Source organism: Lepidochelys kempii, chromosome 4 (genome assembly GCF_965140265.1).
Source record: "Lepidochelys kempii isolate rLepKem1 chromosome 4, rLepKem1.hap2, whole genome shotgun sequence".
Lineage (NCBI taxonomy): Eukaryota > Metazoa > Chordata > Testudines > Cheloniidae > Lepidochelys > Lepidochelys kempii.
In genome coordinates this window covers 95401673-95418420 of record NC_133259.1, presented here as the reverse complement: position 1 = coordinate 95418420, position 16748 = coordinate 95401673, and the positions used below count along the sequence as shown (strand labels likewise).

At 43.2% G+C, this 16748-nt stretch overlaps 1 protein-coding gene across 7 annotated transcripts in view; it reads left to right on the top strand.

Moving 5' to 3' along the window:
• The window catches only part of LIMCH1 (LIM and calponin homology domains 1), a 338435-nt gene that overhangs the window by 23436 nt on the left and 298251 nt on the right, over positions 1-16748 (top strand). For 3 of the 7 annotated variants that reach the window (XM_073342171.1, XM_073342181.1, XM_073342170.1), the window contains exon 1: positions 279-842. The exons of 1 other annotated variant lie outside the window; for it this stretch is intronic. In XM_073342171.1, the coding sequence (XP_073198272.1) occupies positions 741-842 (102 nt within the window). In that variant the 5' untranslated portion in view covers positions 279-740. Of the gene's footprint in view, positions 1-278; positions 843-1124; positions 1215-16748 lie in introns of those variants that run through there. 3 more of the 7 variants (XM_073342182.1, XM_073342180.1, XM_073342174.1) reach the window with 3 other exon arrangements.

Here is a 16748-nt window from a genome sequence, read left to right as displayed (position 1 = left end):
GATTTGAAGTTTTTTGGTTTTAAGATAAGGACCTTCATGTCTGTGATTGCGTGACCAGAGAGATTGAAGTGTTCCTTGTATTTTCATCGTGAGAGCAGCAACCCGCCCTGGAGCATGGACCAGCACAACGAGGGCGGTCTCTTGCTCCCCTACTGAACCAGACCTGGCTGCGGAGAGCGGGGTCCTAACAACGTTTGACAATAAAATGGGGCCCGCTCCGCCGCCCAGGCAGGTTGCTCTGTGGGCGGCCCCAGCCCTGCCTGAGGCTGACTGGGTACCAGGTGCGCCCGGGCGCTTCCCCTGCCGCTGCAGAAGCATCCTCGCTCCGCGGGCAGAGCGCCCCCGCCAGCCCCAGCGCAGAATGAGGCATGTGATTGCTGCTGTTTGTTGCTCCCGCCGCTGCTGCTGCTGGGGGCGGCCGAGAGGAGGCGGGGGCCGCGGCCTGGGCATTTGCATGGGCTGAAGCAAAGCGGCTTGCTCAGGGACAATCTGTTTTTATTTTTAGCCGGCCGCTCAGCGGGGCGGGGCGGGGACGAGGCTGGCTCCCCGCGGGGCGGCAGGACGGAGACACCAGCAGCGAGGTTGCTGCCGGCGAGCAGCAGCCAGCTGGGGCTGCGAGGTGCTCCGAGGCAGGGAGCCGCGGCCTCTCGCTGGAGGATCTGCCCGCGGCTGGGGAGGGGGGGTCACTCGGCTCTTCCGTGCGAGCCTCCTGCGGCGGAGGCACGGGCAAGGCTTTGCAAATGGCCAGTCCTCGGCGAGAGCTGGAAGAGGTCGCGCCGCTGCCGCAGCAGCAAGCTGCCCGCCCTGAGCCAGCCTTCGGCGAGGCGCGGCGCTGGATCGAGGTAAGGAGCCCTCGCTCGTCGCCCGGTCAAGGGGCACCCGCTGAATGTCTCCTTTGCCCCGGGGGAAGCATCTCGCTACAAAAGAGGAAGGACCGGCCAGTTTTCCTCCCCTCAGCGATTGTGGGGTTTTAACTTTAACCCCACCCCCCGCCGCCCCTCTTCCCCCACAGAATAATGCTGCCCCCGCCCCCGCCGTGTGCGATTTGCGGATGGATTGGGGGATTAACAAGGCACATGCCCCAAATCTCCGTTCCTCTTCGCTGCCCCGGGGCACGGCTTCAGAGGGAGGCTCGGTGCAATGGAGCAGGCGCTGGAAGAGATGGGAAGTGTTGCAGCTTAACGGGCGCGCATTGTGTGGTTGTTTGGATGGTGGTGTGTTTTTTTTTCTTTCTCCGTGTGTGTGTTTTTAACTCCCCGCCCCTCTCCCCCCGGTTAATCTCTTAATCGCATTTGTTTCCTCGGGACCGAAAGGAGACGAGCGCTCGTAAACAAGAGCTTGATTGAGACGATGACACCACGATCGCCCCTGGTTTTGTGCGTTAGAAAGGTGGTTGTGCTGTGCAAGCCATTCAGGTGTTGAACCACGCGGGCTTCGCAGTTATCTGTCTGTCTTTGCTATCTGCTGAGCGCTGAAACGGGCTGGGGATTTGTAGTCTTTCTGATTTGGATCAGGTTTCTCTGTATAACTCGTTCATCCCTGTGGAGAGACATACGTTTCCTTGAGTAGCACTTCATGCACTACTGTGTATAGAGATCGGGCTAGTGGGAAAAGAGCTGCCGGTGCAAACCTTCAGCGTAACGAGAGGGGAAATGACTTGCAGAGTATAGGCTATCCTGATTGGTACGTGGGTGCAGATGAGGACGGTGGCTATGATGATCCATGGGAGTAACACTTTCATAGTGAGGTGGTGGTCATGCTGGATTGACTGACCTACAGATTGTTGTGTGACTGACTGACCGTGCCTGTTGTTAACTCGGTCTGTAAGAACGCAAGAACTTTCCATAACACCACTACAGCGTCCTTCCTTGATAACTGTGATTCCCTCTTTAACTATGAGTTCCTCTTGCTCTACTGAGGGGTGAAAACACTTTATTTAGTCACTGTTCTCTCATGTTTATAATACGTAAAGATATTGTATATCCAGACTGTCATGAAATTTGATAGTGCATCCAGCCTGGAAAGATAGAGCCCTTTACATAGGTGTTTATTTACTCACCAATACAGAGCACTCAAGCAAACTGTTGTGGTATCATGGTTTATACCACTGTTTCCTTGAGCTGCAGGTTCCTAAACTTAAATTGAAACCCTGAGTAGATCTCTGCAGTTTCTATTTTAACAAAGTGTTTAGGAAAAATAATACTTCTAGCTTTTAACAGTCTCAGAACAAATTTAGATTAATTTCTGAGGGATACTTCTGACAGTATAGTTAGTTCAATGATATATGAAGAATAATAGTTCTTGTTCTGATATTAAATAAAAGGGTAACATTGAGCCAGAGATGAGTAAAACTGCACTGATGGAGAATTGGTGGCAATTGTGTGTGTCTGTGCTCCTCCTCCCCCCTCCCCCCCCCCAAAATAGAAGAGGTCCAGAAACAGGAAATGAAAATGATGAGAACATGGAAAGGCTCCTCTATTTAAGAGAAGATGAAAAGATAGGGACTAGTATCTTTAAAGAAGAGTCAAATAAATTAAAGGGAACATGACAGGTATATTAAAATATTGACTAGCATGGAGAAGGTAAGTAAAGTGTTTCTATTTACCCCTTCTTACTATGCAGGACCAGAAAACATAAAAGTATTGCCTTTGAATTTCATTGTGAAGCTGAGAGAAAATAGTACTTTTTTTTTTTTTGATACAGTGCATAGTTACTTTGTGACTGAGTTCCACTGGGTTATGATTGAAACTAAGAGTTGGGTGGGATTCAAAAGGATTAGACATATGTGTAGTGAGACATCTATAGTTCCATTATATGATGATATATGGAGGTTAAATTCTGCTGCTTTAGAGAGTAAACCAAAAACTGCTTGAGGTTTGGAAGAAACTTTCCCAGGAACAGTTTATTCCACAGTTCACCGGGATAGGGATTCTTCTGTCTTCCTCTCTGCATCTGTTCTGGACTAGATGGACCAACCAGTGTTCTGAACAAGGAAGGCAAATTCTTCCTTCCTGAAAGTCTTTTTGTTTCCATCCCAATGGCATGGGGATGTATCTATCTAGGTTTCTATATTTGCATCTATGTAGCACCTTCTATACAGCATTGTCTGTATGCTCTTTCTCTCTTCTTAACCATTTGGTGTGGAGAATTTGGCATTGTACGCTGTGCAGTCTCATTGCTGATGACAAATGTGAAGTGCATTATTATGACTTAATGTGAACATGAAACTGCTGCAATAGCCACTGTTCCTTTCAACAGGAAATATTTCAGGAACATAGAAATTACCATATTTGATTACACCAGTGGTCCCTTGAGTCCGTTATCCTGTCTCTGACAGTGGCAAACTGTCTTCCTAGTGATTCAGTGGAAGGTCCAAGAAACCACATATTTGGCAGATATGGGTTAATCTGCCTCCACATCCGGTCTCTTCTTCATCCGCAACAGTTTGGTTTAAACCTGGAAGCAGGAAGTCTATTATCTCTTCCAAAACTGTTGTCAGCTTTGACTGTTCTAACTGGACTGTTTGGTGCAAAGCAAGGCCCTACGCTCAACTTGATGGTGCCTGTTTTTTTGTAACACAATAACATTTGAATGCCACATCCAATCAATTCTAAAATTTCAGGGAAGGTTCTAGGCATCAATGAGAAGAATACTATATTTTTATGATGAAAATAAGAAAACCAGAAGGGGGCAATGGAGGACACACGAGCCCCTGGCATCTAGTTAGCAGATCCAGCAGTGTCATTCAGATCTCTAATTATCTACAGATCAAAGAACCAGTAGATAGGAGCCTTTAGCACCTTCCAGCATCATCCACTCCTCCTCTGCCCCTCCCCCCCCTCCAACCTCTACCCTCCCTCGGCTCTGCCCATCCTCCCACTACAATTTAAAATTGTGACATCCTGGATTAATCATAGCCTGGACAGAAAGAAACGAAAAATAATAATGAGGGGCCATACAAAGGCCATGATATGGGGAAGAAGGTCATGGGGTGCTTGTGGAGGGATGCAAGTAACCCCTTCTTAACATGCAGCCTTCTAGCTGTTAGGTGCAACTATTTAGCTCAACTGCTTTTATGGGCCTCATCACTAGTACCTGTGCACCTAACAATTGTTAATGTATTTCTCCACACAACACCCTTGTGAAGTAAGGAAGTACTATTTGTCAGATGAGGGACTGAGACGGTAAGTGACTTTACCACATCTTATATGGCCTTGGACGAGTAGGGACTTGAACCCAGGTTTCCTGGTCTCCGGCTAGTGCCCTAACTACTGGACCATCCTTCTTTGTTTAAAGCATGTTTGAATCTTGGTAGTTTTTAGTCTTAGTGACCTCTTCTGGCTATGAGTTCCACAGTTTAACTTGGTGTATGAAAGTTTTTCAAGGGAGGTAGAGTTGATGTGACTTGTAGTACTGAAGATGGTATATTGAAATGCTATTGATTTTTTTTCTGATTAGATCATAAATCTGCTTAATGTTTTAGGAAACCATAATTCCACCTTGCGCCATGTATTTATTTTCATATAAATATAAACAATACTCATCTTTTGTGTAATAGTAACCCTGTATTTTAGTTTTGCTTGACATTCACGGCTTAGATTTAAGCACCTCATTAATAACAAAATGGACTATATTGGTAGCACTGAGAAGACTTAAAACAAGTGATGTATCTGTATGGTAGGACTTTTGGTGTAGTCTGCATTATTAAAGGTGCAGTATCCCATTTCAATTAATGCATCTCAATGTCACTGAAAGAATAGATCAGCCTTGCACAGTATAATGGGTTACTACAGAGAAACAACAAATCTCATTTGGTCTAGTGGCTTGTAATTTTGAAATGTCAGTGCTCTCTGATATGCTGATTTTTTTTCTCAAATTAGAATAACAGTTTGAAAGAACATCTGTAAAAGCAGTTATTCACACCACAACAATTCATATGAGGATAATACAGCAGTAAAGTTACACTTAGTGCTGGAGTAACTCCTGGGGTATTGTTCTCTCATAATTGTACCTCTTAGGCTTCCCTCATTATGCTGTATATTCACTGTCGGGACTTTGTTCAACTAGGGATGGCTTTCCCATAGACTTGTACTACTTAGAAAATTTGCCAGCTGATAAGAATGCTTCCTTTATGGCTACTTCGTAATAATAAACGAGTCCTGTTTTCTCTCTCCTCCATACTCTGAATTTGCTGTCCCTGGAGGTGTGCACACTGCCCAGGCTAAAAAAAAAACAAAAACAAAAAAAACTCTCTTAATAAAGATCCCCCCCACTCCTCATTTAAAATAAAAAATAAAATAAAATAAAAAATCAATGTTCCCTCTAGAGATGGCTCTTGTTTAGGGAGAAATTTCCCAGACTAGTGGCTTGTCGGGTTATTGGGCAAACCAGCTGACTTTTTAAGGCCATGTCTCTATGTACAGCACTGTAGCAGCCCAGCTGCAGCGTGTGTGGTGAAGATGCTTTATGCCAACAGGGAGCGCTTTCCCACGGTCATTAAAAACAAACAAACAAAAAAACCCATTTCTGCAAACAGCAGAAGCTGTTGGTGGGAGAAGCTGTGCACATGAGTACTTACGTCGGTGTTAATATGTTGCTCCGGGGGATGGACTCGTCATACCCCAAGCAACATAAGTGTTGCCAACATAGGCTGTAGTGTAGATCAGTGGCTCTCAATCTTTACAGACTCCAACCTTTCAGGAGTCTGATTTGTCTTGTGTACCCCAAGGTTCACTTCGCTTAAAACTACTTTGCTTACACAATCACATAAAAAGACAATAGTGTCTCAGCCACACTGTTACCGAAAAATGGCATCCTTTCTCATTTTTACCATCTCATTATAATATAAATCAATTGGAATATAAATATTGTACTTATATTTCAGTGTATAGTGTATAAACAAGTCACTGTTTGACACTTTTGTTTTCTACTGACTTCACTAGTGCTTTTTATGTAGCCTTTTGTAAAACTAGGCAAATACCTAGATGAGTTGATGGACCCCAGAAGACTTGTGTACCCCCAGGGATACACGTACCCCTAGTTGAGAACCACTGGTGTAGACATAGCTTGTGACTTCTGCCTTAAGGTGGCATAAGTTTTAAGTTCATAGTGGAAATAAAGTTTTTGAAGGGATGGGAGGCAGGGGAGTGGAGCAGGGGAAGAATCAAACACTTACCTGGTGATATAGTTCATCTTATTCTGGGATTAAGATGAAACTCCATCTTTGAATCCTTAAAAGGGTGTGGCATGAAAAAGCTTGCAAGAAAACCCGATGAACTTACTCCTGGGGGGAGGCTGCCCTACTGCGCATGCACGAAAGTCATGTGCTGCGCAGAATTTTTTTTTTCTGAGCAGAAAATAACTTTTGCCGAGATGTGCTGCAGCAGTTATGAATTTTGTCCACCAGTGGCTACTGTGGAGCCAGAACAGAGAGCAGCCCCTCTGCAGATAGGGAAAAGAAGAGGCTGCCTTCCTCACAGTGCCTTGCCCATAGGACCAGGTCAGGAGGCATGGGATATGGTGGGACAGACCGAGTGGAGCATGTGGGGCTGTCCGGGGGTGTGTGTGTGTGTATGTCACAGACTAGAGTTCAGAAGGGCTAGTAGCGGGGACAGACCGGTCAGGTGCTGAATGGGAGTAGGTGTGCAGGGACACATTGGGGCGGGGATGGCTGAGTAGGGGTGCTGGGACACATGAGGACGGGTGAGGATGAGGACTGAGTGGGGGTTCAGGGCCACATGGTGATGGGAGAGGAGAGGTGCATGAACACAAGGGGATGTGTGAGGGGTAGGGCTGAGTGGGGCACAGCAAACAGGGCCACATGGGGATGGGGGAGGGGGTTTGGGACACATGGGGGCAGGGGGAAGAGGGGTGACTGAATGGGAGAGGCTAGGGGCCAGCCAGGGTCTGCATGGGGAAGGCTCCCTAACAGTCCCTCCCCCCACCTATAAAAATCCCAACTGTTCCATACTTCTCCCACCTACCCACAACAACCCTTTAAGTTCACACCCAGGCTCCTTCCCAGCAATTACTTCCCTGTCCCTCAGCTCCTCTGTTACCCCTGACTCCCCCAAGCCTTTGCATGGCTTCTCAGGGGTGTGGGAAATACATTTCTGTATTGTAGTTTTAAATGAATTATTACTCAAAGTTCAGGAATAATATGCCTGGTAAGAAATCTATTTGTCAAAAAAAAAAAAAATCCTGAATCTTTTTTGTTGTCTGTGTTGTCACAGACATACTTGCTGACAGGTATTTTGAAATAAATTACCAAAATAATTGAAACTGGTGTGAATGCATTGTTGTTTTGGCAAATAAAATATGCAGAATTTTGAAATATTTGGTGCTGCATTCCCCCAGTATTAAGTGTCTTGTATTTGGGTGTCTGAAAGTGAAACCTCTTTATGGGGGAATATCTCTGGCTCCCAATATATGGCTGGTGCTCTGAGGCTTAAGGTCTCCACTGCAAAAACATAATTTTAAGAGGTGAGGGGTGGAATTCGTTGACACAATCTTGACTATTGAGTTAAGGAATCTCAACTGGAAAATCTATTCGAGTAGCTAGTGATCTGAAGTGCAGTGAAAGGCATTCAGGTTTAGTATAAACAACTAGCTTAAACACACTCGTCACCTTCAAAACCCACTTGTGATATGTGCTTTAAGAGAGTGCTCTAATCTTAGTTGAGGGGCATTTGAGGTAGTTTATGCTTGTTTATATATAAACACTCATCAGATGATTTGGACCCATTGAGTTGAGCACATAGCTAGATTGTCCTTATTTCTATTACCCTTTTTTCCCTTGCTGTTTGTTTAAACTCCCCGTCACTTGAAGTGGTTTGTGTGAGAGCCTTATGGCAGGAACTTTATCTACCTGTGTATTAGTACAGCTCCTAGCGCAGAGTGCCCCAGTGCAGTTTGGGTCCTTTAGGCACTAATGCAATATAACTAATTCTCCCCCTCTTTTTTTTTTTTTGCCAAGTAGGGGCCAGAGCTGAAAAAGCTTTCTTGATGCAGGTAGTTCTTGTGAAGGCAATACAGCTATCCTTGGAAACATGTGAGTAAAGTTATTCACATGCAGAGGTTTGTACAGTATCCTACTCTAAATAATTACATTATTATCCAACTGTCGAATCAAAATTGGTTAACTAGTGAAATTAACCTATGGCTTTGAACGGAGCAGTGGCTTACCTAACTTATGCTTATCTAGCAGTAGTTGTAATTGAAGCTTTTTCTCTCTATTAGAAGAAATTAATATGAATTTGTAGTAAAATCTGCTGAGGATAGATTTACTGGAAAGAACAAATGTTCTTACGTAGTCCCATTTTAAGTCTGCTGGTCCACTGGTATTGCTGTTCTGCATGAGGAGTACCACAGGCTTTTAAGGCACGAGACCAGCTGGTGATGAGAACTCTCAGGCTGATAGAGACTGGATATGATACAAGATTTATGCGTTTAGGGTCCAATTCAAAGCCCATTGAAGACCATGGAAAGACTCTCGCTCACTTCAGTGGGCTCTGGATCAGGCCCTTTGTCGTTTTTAGGAGGATGTTGATCATACAGTGGATCCATAACGTAGCCTGGAGAATGAATCTTTGGACGAGACTGGGGTCCATGGCTCGTTTCTGTTCTTAAATGGGCATACATCCAGAAGGAGGCCACTGACTTCACAAGGGTTACTCCAGACTTGTATTGATTTAAATGAGGGCAGAATTTCACTCTTTCTGCTCCAGACAGAGTTGGTTACCGCAGATAAGGTGGCTAGAATACATCAAACTATTAATTCTGACTAACCCTCTTTGTTCAGGCTGTCACCTTCCAGAGTTTTTTCCTTTCCCAGTTGCTTAGCAAACAACCTCCTTTCCTTTATATATGGGCCCAATTTCCTTATGAGATCACACTACTAAGCCATGGCATGAGGCTGTGGGGGCGAATGGTCAGAACAACAATGTACTTGATAATGTTAAAGGGTGAATGTCAGTAGTGCAGGACTAAACTGTGCAATGTCTTACAACTGTATTAATTTGGAGGAGGGGAAGGAAAAGTCCTTTCAGAACTTATTTTTAAATTCTCTGCTTCATCAAGAGACTACAAATAAAAAAAAATGTAGCCGCTCTTGATGGACTTTGCAATATTGTTCTGCTGCTATCCAGTCAGTAGAGAGGACCAGCTTAATAACAAAACCAGTTAACCCTATTCCAATAAGCCTGCTGATGTTAATGGTGTAATATTTTTGAGGAATAAGTAAGTGATTTGGTTGGTCCTCAGGAAATAAGGTGCAATGTTGACCAAATAGGGAGAAAGGAAAAAGCTGGGGAGAGTGGTGTTATTTTCAGTCTTCTAACACTAGACGACTATTCTGTTGGATAAAAACTAGGTGATAAAACCTATGCATCTCTGTTTGGAAAAACCTGCCAACATGGAAACTGGTGTTATCCAGTTACCTGTGGATGTGCACTTTTGGATTTGGGCTCTCTAATTATTCCAGATGAAGAAAATTGTAACAGTACAATATCAGAATTAATAAATATCCCTCCTATGTTTAGCCAGGATCTTAGAGAGAAAAGCCCTTAGTATGTCCTAGGGATTAACAATGAACAGACATATTCAGCTGGATAAAAAAAGTTTTCTGTGGACCAAGATATTGTTCAGCTTGCAAAAGGGTATTTAAGGACAACAGTTCTAATAATTTGTAGTTTTTTCTGTTAAAAAAATATTCAAAAGGTCCTTCCTGTGAAGACGTCTGGTGTCTTGCAGTACTATTCTGCTGTGTGGCTTCTGTAATGGAGATCAAAGTCCTCAGTGACAGGTCCTTACACAATTCAATCCTTAAGACTCTAGCAGTCTTCTTTTATGTGGCTGCAGTTTGTATGTCCTTGAAGGGGGGCAGGTGAAAGTCACTTAACATTGTCTCTGACGCTACAGGAGTGCTTTAGAAGCTGTAGATCAGGACCCCATTGTGCTAAGCTACTCTTACGGCTTTCCTCAACTATGGCCTTTTATAACAGGTCATGTTGTTCTTCTAGAAAGACTTCTTAAGGCAATACAAAACATGTTATGTTGCTGCCAAATTAACTATTTTTACTAGATAACTTGTGCTATTTTGGTTCTAGAAAGCTTCACATTTTCTTTACCTTAGATATCATTGGTTGCCTTGGTTCTGAGACCTCAATCTCACTGAAGTCATTATGTACCCCAGTTGGCCAACATGGAATTGAAATTCTTCTTAATGCCTTTATAGGAAAGGCACTTGGTATGAAGTGCAAGTTTAACCGATGAGAACTCAAAAATGCTGAGTCCTTCTAAAATAGTCTTGTGCTCTTGTTAATATTTGATTAGAACATTCCTCTAGCATTAGAATCCATGTCAGCCAGTTTCAGCAGAATAACTTGCATAATATTGTTAAATAGCTTTTTAAAGAATTGCTAATAATTTGGTATTATGGATATCCACTTGATATAGTTAAGGCTGCAACTAAACTCTGTGATGTGGAAAATCCATTTTATAATCAAATCAACAAAAAGCCAAGTCTATTTCAACATTGGTAGGTTTGGTGGGAGAGGGTGGGGGAAGTATTTCAGTTTTGAAGAGGGTTATAACATGAACTTTTTAAATTAAAAATGAAAAAAAAAAAGACAGGAACAGGGAGAAGAACCTACTTTGCTGGCCTCCCCTGACTCACTTAATTAAAAATCATATTTGACAAGTTAAAATTGTGAACAATCACATTGCTATGGCTTGTTGGCTCCAGAGGATTGTTGATTCATTGGGAGCTCCCAAGGCCAGGGAGCAGCAGAAAGTAGATAAGGAGAGGAGGGTTCTTCAATCCCCACATCTCCTGTGTGGAGCCAAGGGAGCAAGACTGAGTGGGAGGGAAATGCCCTCCATAATGCTACAGCTCCTTCCTCCTGAACTTTCTGCTCTCACCCTGTTCCTTCTTCCCTCAAACCTTTTGAGGCGCCTAAGGGGGAGGGGGGAAAAAAGGCCAGCTTCTGCAGGCTTTGCTAGATCTGCATTGGGAAGGGCTGGAGAGAGCATGGCTTTGTCAAGAGGGCTTTCCTCTCTCTACCTGGCCCTTCTGAGATCTGCAGAAGAGGTAAACCTTGCAGAAAGCCCCAAGTGGCTTCCTGGCACCTTCCTGTCAGTCCTAGAAGACTCATTGAGACCACTTTCTGCCTCCTTGGCCTGTTGGGGTCAGGGCTGAGGAGGCTACCGGTTAGTGTCTCCTAAGTCTGGGGATTTGTGAGCCTCTCAAAGAGCTAAGGCCTATGGGGTGGGCTGATAAAGTTTGCAGGATGCACTGCCTGTTGGACTGGAAAAGTTTTCTCAGGCTGGGGTTGTGGGTGAATGGGTGATGGAATCTTTATGCCCTGTTACTCCATGCAGGAGATAGGAGGAGTGACACAGGGGTTCTTCAGTCACCATACCTCCTCTCCCCCCCCCGCCATGTGGGGTAGGAACAAGAGAAGGAAGGCTTTTTATTTTTATTTTTTTTAATTTATTTTGCTGACTCCCACCAGCTACATTCCTTCCCTTCCTGCAGCTGTTAAGAAGCCAACAGGAAGACAGCTGGACTTCTGTGTACCTCCTGTGCTCTTTAGAAGAGGAGCCCTGATCCTGAGAAAGTAGAGAAACTTTCAAGAGTGGGGTTCCCTTTTTATGGGCCTTAGTGGGTTTTAGTTTTACCAAGCTAACGTGCCCCCGAAAATCATGTCAGACTCCCCGAAAATCATGATTGGCTTAAAAATTAACTTGTTTAAATTTGGGTTTTTTACTTTCTGGCTTCTGATCCTTTAAGGTGCACTTGAGTGATGTTTGAAGCTTTTTCCCTCTAACCATAAGGGCTAGAAACGTGCTTTACAATAATAAATAGAAGGTGAGGTTTCTCAACTAATAACAAGATTCCGGGAGCTGGGGCTTCAAGCTGGGTTCATGATTTTAGAGCAAATCTCGCATTTTGGTGTAACACTAGAGTTTACAGCATCAGTACTTCAGTACAAAGGATCACGGTGGATTATAGGTGGCAGGGAACTTCGCCAGCAGGCTAAAGGGGCATTTGCTTCCTTTGGCCTCCTAAAAGGATTGAGACTTTCCTCTTGGGGACCTGCTTGGGTCTGGAAAGGAGGCCTGGTTCTCCAGTAAACCTTAGCCTTTCAAGAATGCTAGAGGTTAACTTCCCCCCCTGCCCCAATTTATTGGAAATTAAGATCTCACTTCCACAACAAGCCACAGACTCTCGCCTAAATGACCACAGGCTTTTAATTCTCTCTCTCTCTCTCTCTCTCAGTAGAGACAACAGAAGCAAAAGCTCCTACTGTGTAATACGATGCTGATATAAGTATAACAATCGTACACAAGTGAGTAGAATGTATTCAAGACTACAATAGAAATGGGGCTGTGATTATATTTACTTCCGAGTGCACTGAATTCAGAAATCCACAGGACTAGGTATACAACCTGCCATAAGCCAGGATCTGGAGAAGCCCTGCCTCTCTGGGTGGGGAGCTGAGAACAGGCATGCTTGGAGCATACATGAAGAACACACGGGTGAGACTGGGGTGAGGAGCTGAGAATGGGTATGCTAGCCACAAATCAGTAACTCTCTAGCACTGGGGAGGAGAGATGGGAACACCCATTGCCAGGAATGAGATGTAACTGCTCTACAGCTATTGTTTCAGGTGCTATTGGTCCCCACTGAGTATTTTGTTTCATTTGAGTACATCTCATTGAGATGAATGGTCCCCTTAACACCTCTCTGAGCCTGCCATGGTGCTGATGGATGTGTAGAGCTCCTTCTCTCCTTTCCATTCTTTCTCCTTCTAACTTCATACAGTAATATAGTGGAGTACCAGCTTTGCTCTAGCTAAGGTAGGGAAGTCCTTCCTGTTCCAAGGATGACTCTTCTTCATCTGTATATGTAGATGGATTGTCTTGAAATTTGCTATGCCTCGAGGGAGAGTAGGATTAGTGACCCAGATGCGGGGTCGTCTGAGCAAGTGGTTTCCAAGATACAGTCCACCCACCCAGCATTTCATTAAATCCACAGATTCTAGCAACTGTGAAGTTTGAAACCTACCCTGGACAGAAATCTGAGAATAACTGTAAACATTTGGGAAGAATCTATCCCTGCCGCTGTTTTTGTTTTGTTTTATTGGGGGTGTGGCAGGTGAAGTGGAGTTGTTGAGATATGTCATCTGAATATAGCAGAATATTCAAAAAGTGCAGAAACCATTTTTTGGGGGAAAGGCTTGATGTTTCTCCATTCTTCTCTCCTCTTTTTAAAATTCAGACAGTATTAAAATCAGTTACCATCAATAGCAAATAAGAGCTAATGCTTGCCTCCAATCAGCCCCTGGTTCCAGCCTCCATTGTGTGCTTGTTAAACTTACAAACAAGTACTTTTGTGCTTTCTCTCATGCCGCTCCTCATGCTTGGGAGGAGCTCCCTGTAAACATCTGTAAAGCTACCTCATTGTCCACCTTGAAAACACTTCTCAAACCATCTCTTTTGCTGTAAGGCCTACAAAAAAGCTTGACCATGGTTAGGCTGCTGGGGTACTGAGACCCTTGTCGATCATGCTGACCAGTATTATCTCATTGCTATATTACTCCCCTGTCTGTATCTATTTGACTTTTTATACTTCATGTAAGCTCTTTGGGGCAGGAACAGTTTTTTTTTCTGTGATTTTTTTTTTTTTTTTTTTGTACAGCACCTTGAACAATGGGTTCCAGACCTAGGGCTCCCTGGTGCTACAGTAATACAAATAGTAAATAACATTTTTTCTAGCCTGCTTCCAAACACCCTTGAAATGTTAGGTAAATCCTGCTATTTCGCAAAGAGCTGTTTTAAGGAGAGATTGCATTTTTGGAGGGGGAGGGAAAAAGGGGAAGTGTAATTGGTTGACCCACTGCAGTGCTAATCCGAGAAGTTCAATCCTGAAATCCTTGATTTATCTTCAGTCATGTGAACAGTTTGATTCCTTTCAATGGGATGACTTTCATGGGTAAAGTTTTGCAAGATGTAGGCTCTTGAAACTTTTCTAAAGTCCAAGAGTGTGGCTGTTAATGTGAAAACTAAATATTCAGCCTCTCAAAATAAATACATGTATGTGACAGCAACTGTATTGTATGTTGTAATGTCCTCCCTCGTGCCACCAAAAGCCAGGGAGATAATCATAAGCAGACTTTGAACACTGTGGTTTGGACATAGAACAAAAAAAAAAATCAAAACTTTTAAAGTGTTGTTTGCCAGTGTGTTGATTCATGAAAGATATTAAAGAAAACAAGCTGCTTCTATGGAAGACTGTAACAAGATGGGCAAAATATCAGGATGAATCAGTTGTAAAGGTGACTAGCCTGATTAGGAAGAACAAAACTACATTTTTATGAAAACCTCCCCACAATATTTTAGCCTTTGGAAACCCTACAAGAAAATTTGTTATAAATCTTAAAAGTTCAGGCAGTTTAAATACCCTTAATCTTAAAAAAAAAAAAATGGCTTTTAAAATAAAAATAAAAAAGGCAAACCCATCTCTCTTAATCAGGAGTCTGCAGAGATTCAGCCTTGCAGTGAATTTTTCTTCTTTCCAGATACCCCTCTTTTTTTTTAAACTCTGCACCCATTTCACTTTCCCTAAAGATACCATTCTGCACAGATGTAGTGTGCAGTTTCTTCCTGGGTGTTTAATTTTTGACAGTCAGCTTGCTTAAAAAATGCCCAATTTAAGTTAAAATCAATTTGAAAGGACCCTTAATCTTGCAATTTTTTTTTTTTTTTTTTTTTTTGCTGCCCACTGGAAGCACTAGGTCTAGGAATGTTCAAATCTCAACCTCAGAACTGTCCAGGCATGCAGGGCACTTCTAAAAGTGGAAGTACCGGCTGTTCCTCAGTGATTCCTGGCATTCAGAGTGTTGCAGATTGGCACATCGCAGCTGGGTAGCTCAGAAATCCCTGGTGAGGAGATGAATGTAGGGGGAGAAGAGTGTTAAATATAAAACTGGTCAAGCTGTTCAAATTAGTAGGAATGTCTATGCTATACTATTTTAAGTGCAATCCCAAGTCTGTAGACCCAGGTTCTTAGACTTGCTACTGTGTGTGCGTTGCAATGTAGAAATACCCTAGTCACGAGTAGCTTTGCCAAGTAACTTCCCTTCCTCCCCACTCTGCTCCACCTCACACCCTTTCTTTTTTAACATGAGTATATCCCAGGCAACAGACCCCTACGTTTTTCAGATGTTCATTCACTGGTGGTGGTCTTTTGCGATAAATTTGTAGCTGGATTAATTTATATCTCCATACTTGGAGAATGAGGTGCATTCAGCGCTTAAGACTTCTCAGAGGATGTTAAGTAAAAGCAGCTTTACTTTTTAAAAGTAGACAAATGCACAAGGCTGGGTTATTCTACTTTTGTCATTTTATACCTTCACACGTACGTGTGTGTGTGTTTTGTGAGAGTCGCTTCAGGGGGAAAATCCATTTCTTCAATAACTTTATTGAAAATTTGAAATATTGAGGTCTTTCGCAGAGGACATAATTAAAATAAAAGGTCTAGTAGAGAACTTGTCTTCAAATGCTCTAGGGTTTTATCCATTTTTCATTCTCTATAGATTTTTCTGATCTCTTAGATATATTACCATTTGCTTAAAAAATGAAATGTTTATTTTTGGTTCTCAACCAATTTAAAACACAATCTTTCACCAAAATGTGGATTCAAGGCAGATTCCGTATTTGTTTGTTCTTCCAAAAAGCAATATGTGGTTAATTCCTTTTTTGAACAAGTCTGACAGCCTGCAACATAACACCTATTTTTTGAAGGAGAGCACATTGGATTTTTCTTTTATTCTAAGGATTATGTATCTTTAAAAACGTGTTCCATCTTCCACCATAAAGACCCCTGAAATTAGCAGATCAGAGGCTTATGTCTAACTTCATGAAATCTATGTATAGGCTCAAATTATATTAAAAGGTGGTTGTGTGGTGTATGTTTGTTTTTTGTTTTGCTATCAGTGCTGGTATCTCCCAAGTAAGAAATAGCTAGGGTGACCAGATACCAAGTTTGAAAAATTGGGACAGGGAGTGGGGAGTAATAGTCACCTATATAAGAAAAAGCCCTGAATATTGGGACTGTCCCTATAAAATCGGGATATCTGGTCACCCTAGAAATAGCACAGACAGGCTGTGCCTTTGTTAATTATTTTGGTAGAAATTGTCCTTCTGAACTGAAGGTATAGAGGAGGCCTCCTGAGCATCATTCTCTGCTCCTTTTCCTTGACCCAACAAAAGATCATTATTCATAAGTGTGGAGATGGCAGAAGGGGGGTGAGGGAAAGGGGAGAAGTAGGTGAGGCACAGAATGGCTACCTCCCTCTGGAATTTCATGCCTGAATTAGGCCCCAATCATCCAGCTGCATTTGTGCATTGCAGCGATGCCTCTAGATTGATCCCCTTGGAGAAGTGGGAGCCTTAATGGCCTGCACTAACTGTTCTAGAGCAGTGGAGATTTTCTGGTAGCACAGGTCTCACAGGAGCTGCACTTTTTAGTGAGCAGGAAAGGAGCCAAAAGGGGATGTGAATGAACACCTGGGCTTTGGTTAGGTGTTGCAGAGGGGAGAGGAATGTGTGGGTTATTGGTGCCGTCCTCTCTTCTTGGAGATCAGTATAGATCATCTTCTTCTCTTACCCTATTTTCTCCCCTGGAATATTGTGTTCAGTTCTGCCAAAGCTATGTCAATAAGGGGAATGAGGTGGGGTTCAGA